Genomic DNA, 3,213 nt, shown 5'->3' on the forward strand with positions numbered 1-3,213 from the left:
GTGTGTGTGTGTGTGTGTGTGTGTGTGTGTGTGTGGTGTAAGCCAGCTTAATTTTCAACCACGGCTGTTTGAAAGGTTAAGAGCGATCACTCTGCTGGAAGTGCGGCGCGAGACACTCCAGATGAATTCTGACGCCAGAGAGCGTAGGGCATGATGACACACAGGGACCAAGGCCGGCTGAGAACTCTAGTTTGTAGGATTAATTAGCGAGCTTTGTTGAGAGCTTAATGAAGCTATCAGGGTGCTCAGTCACTCTCTACCCACTTTTAAAGTAAATATATTAAAAATGGAAACACAAGTTTGGCTTCGCATGAAGGGATTTGATTGTCACTCGGTAATTTTCGGTCTGACAACCTTGTAAGTGCATGAGGCGTAGGTGGGCCCGTGAAAAGGAGCTTGCTTTTCAGATGACAGCACCACAATGCTTGTCACTAGTTGTTCTCCAACCAAAATCACATTATTCAAATCTTGGGAAATGTCAACAGAGCCAACTGTTGATACTTAATTCTTTAATTTCCCTCCTATCATGAGACATCTGATTTTAAAGGTGAAAGACTTCCTTTGGTGAACCTAGGACTATTTTGTACCTAAATAGCCAGATATTCCCCTCAGGAGTTGTTAGAGACTACAAACAGAGCTAAAAGAGAGTTATGTTTACAACAGAAAGAAGAGCAAGGTAGATAACAATGGCTACATTAGCAAAACGCAATTTACATATGACCATGTAGTTATTGTTAGTTTGCAGCTGAAGTAAACAGCTGTGCAGTGACAATTGTAAAGCTAACGTTAGCTACCCTAGTAACCTAATGATATAATGTTAGCCAAACAAATGTTCATATAAATGGACATTTAAATAAGAATAAACATTGACCCAGCACATAGTTGCTAAAAAATGATTAATTAAGTTATAAAGAACAGTTTTGACTTGATAGGAGAACTTAGCTAGATGTAATATGAGATATCTAACGTTAACAGTTAGTCTCGCTTTGCCAGACCCTCCTCCAAAGCATTCTTAGGGAGGGTCTGCTCCACTCAGCATTTGGGGATTGGAAAATGTACTCTAGTTTAATTGGATTAATTGATTTAAACCAATCAGAATCATCATGGGTGGTGCTAAACTCCACACAGAGCCGCTGCAACATAGTCGTGCGATAGAAAACAGCTGTCTGGATTTACCCTGCAGAGATCTGAGGAGCAGTTAACTACAGTCCTTAGAAATCCACCAAATTCCAACACAAAGAAAGCGGAAGGAAACGGAAAATACATACAGTACATCCGGTGGAATTACCTGCAGCACCGGAGCAATCCCAGAAGTGGAACGTCAAGGAAATAGACTAACTTACAGTTAAAGGGCAAGCAAAGCCATTGAAATGTACAGACAAAGTTCTATTAAATGACTAGTTGAGGTACAATCCAGACAGCTCATTATTTTTAATTAGCTCCACCGTTCCTGTGCTTTGCACATAACCTTGCTGGTCTTTCTGTGACACACACCTGCGTTTCATAAACACCAGTTGCCCTAGAGAGAAATTCGCTCTTACTTCTTTAAAATCACAAAATTTAGACGCATAAAGCTTAGCGAAAGGTCTGCAGTTTGAATTATTAACGTGTAACTACACAAACATGAAGCAGGACATGGCTGAAAACAAATCTATGTGTGCTCTACTAAAGCTTCTCCCTGAAAAGTACACACATGGCATGTCAACTTGTCTTTCTCCAGAAGGCTTAAGAGGAGATCTGAGATGATAGAACACAGATGTGCTCTTACTGTTTAGCATCAAGAGTCGCTGTAACTCTAAACCCCAGGTTCTTATTACGGACAACTACGTGTTTTTGGTAGATCTATATGATGGAAAAAAAACATGTTTTGGTTATGAAGATGGAAGGCTACGGTTTCCTGGCGGAGGGAGCGACAGTCGGAGTGTGGAAATGGTCGGATGTTGCTTGTTTTCCAATAGCCGCAGTTTCACTGCTTGTTATTTGCAAATTGTGTTACACAAACAAGCATGATTAACTTGATATCTCAGAAAATTGAATAATAGTCGGCCTCGTGGTTCACTTCGGAGAGGAAATAAGTTCTGTGATTGCGCTGCCAGGTTGTTGGTGTTCTGCTCGGCCCTTCAGTGCCAGATTGGGTTCAAGAGTGTGTCACAGAGGAAATACAGCCGACAATTCCACTTTTGTCAACATTTCTATGATCCAAAGCATAGTTGTGACCAGTGGAAATTATGTTTTGGAATTTGAGATTTGATCTGCCGATCAGCATGGTGGTTTCAGAGGTCAGGCCATTGATGTCATGTTGTATGATTACAATCGTATGGTGTATTTATGATTCTCTCTTTTGTTTTTCTCTTGCTCTGTTTAGGTTCATCTTGGTCTTCAGCTGCCTGGTCCTCTCTGTGTTCTCAACCATCCCAGATCATCAGGTCTTCGCCTCCAACTGCCTCCTCATTCTGGTACCAAACTGACAACCGTAGTACTTGAAAGCAATACTTAGTAAAAATACAAGTATCTTACAGAAAATGACTTAGGTAGAAGTTAAAGTCACCTTTTTAGATTTCTTGTGTAAAAGTCTTAAAGTATCTGATATTTACAATACTTTAGTATCAAACATCATTGTATGATATTACTAGATAGATAGATAGATAGATAGATAGATAGATAGATAGATAGATAGATAGATAGATAGATAGATAGATAGATGTTTATTGATCCCAAGAAAAATGGGAAATTCCGGTGTTACAGCAGCAAAATCAGTCACAAAGCACAGAATATAAATATAAATATACTATTAGAAGTCAAACTAAAAGTAACTGATTAGGAATTGTATGGTGATTCTTAGTGAAGCATAATATTCAGGATCACCACACCTTCTTAAACATCAAACTCAAAGGCTGACATCAATCAAGAGAAAAACAGAAACAGAACTTGAATTTTTTGTTCACTCCAACATACGACAACATTTCTTGCAAGTAACGAGTAACAAAGAAGCTCAGGGGAAATGTAGAGGAGTAAAAGTATACTTTTTATTTAGGATATGTAGTGAAGTAAAAGTGAAAGTTTCCAGAAATTTAACTAATGAAGTAATGTACAGATATGTGAAAATTCTACTTAAGTACAGTAACAAAGTATTTGTACTTCATTAAGACTGGCCAAAAGGCTTGTTCTATCAACAAGTTTAGATCTATCTATCTATCTATCTATCTATCTATC

The 3,213-nt window shown here is 38.6% G+C and overlaps 1 protein-coding gene across 17 annotated transcripts in view; it reads left to right on the forward strand.

The window, feature by feature from the left end:
- Positions 1-3,213, forward strand: part of kcnq5b (potassium voltage-gated channel, KQT-like subfamily, member 5b) — a 150,613-nt gene that overhangs the window by 108,594 nt on the left and 38,806 nt on the right. For all 17 annotated transcript variants that reach the window (XM_032527055.1, XM_032527091.1, XM_032527040.1 and 14 more), the window contains exon 2: positions 2,366-2,456. In XM_032527055.1, the coding sequence (XP_032382946.1) occupies positions 2,366-2,456 (91 nt within the window). The remainder of the gene's footprint in view (positions 1-2,365; positions 2,457-3,213) is intronic.

This window comes from Etheostoma spectabile, chromosome 2 (assembly GCF_008692095.1).
Source record: "Etheostoma spectabile isolate EspeVRDwgs_2016 chromosome 2, UIUC_Espe_1.0, whole genome shotgun sequence".
Lineage (NCBI taxonomy): Eukaryota > Metazoa > Chordata > Actinopteri > Perciformes > Percidae > Etheostoma > Etheostoma spectabile.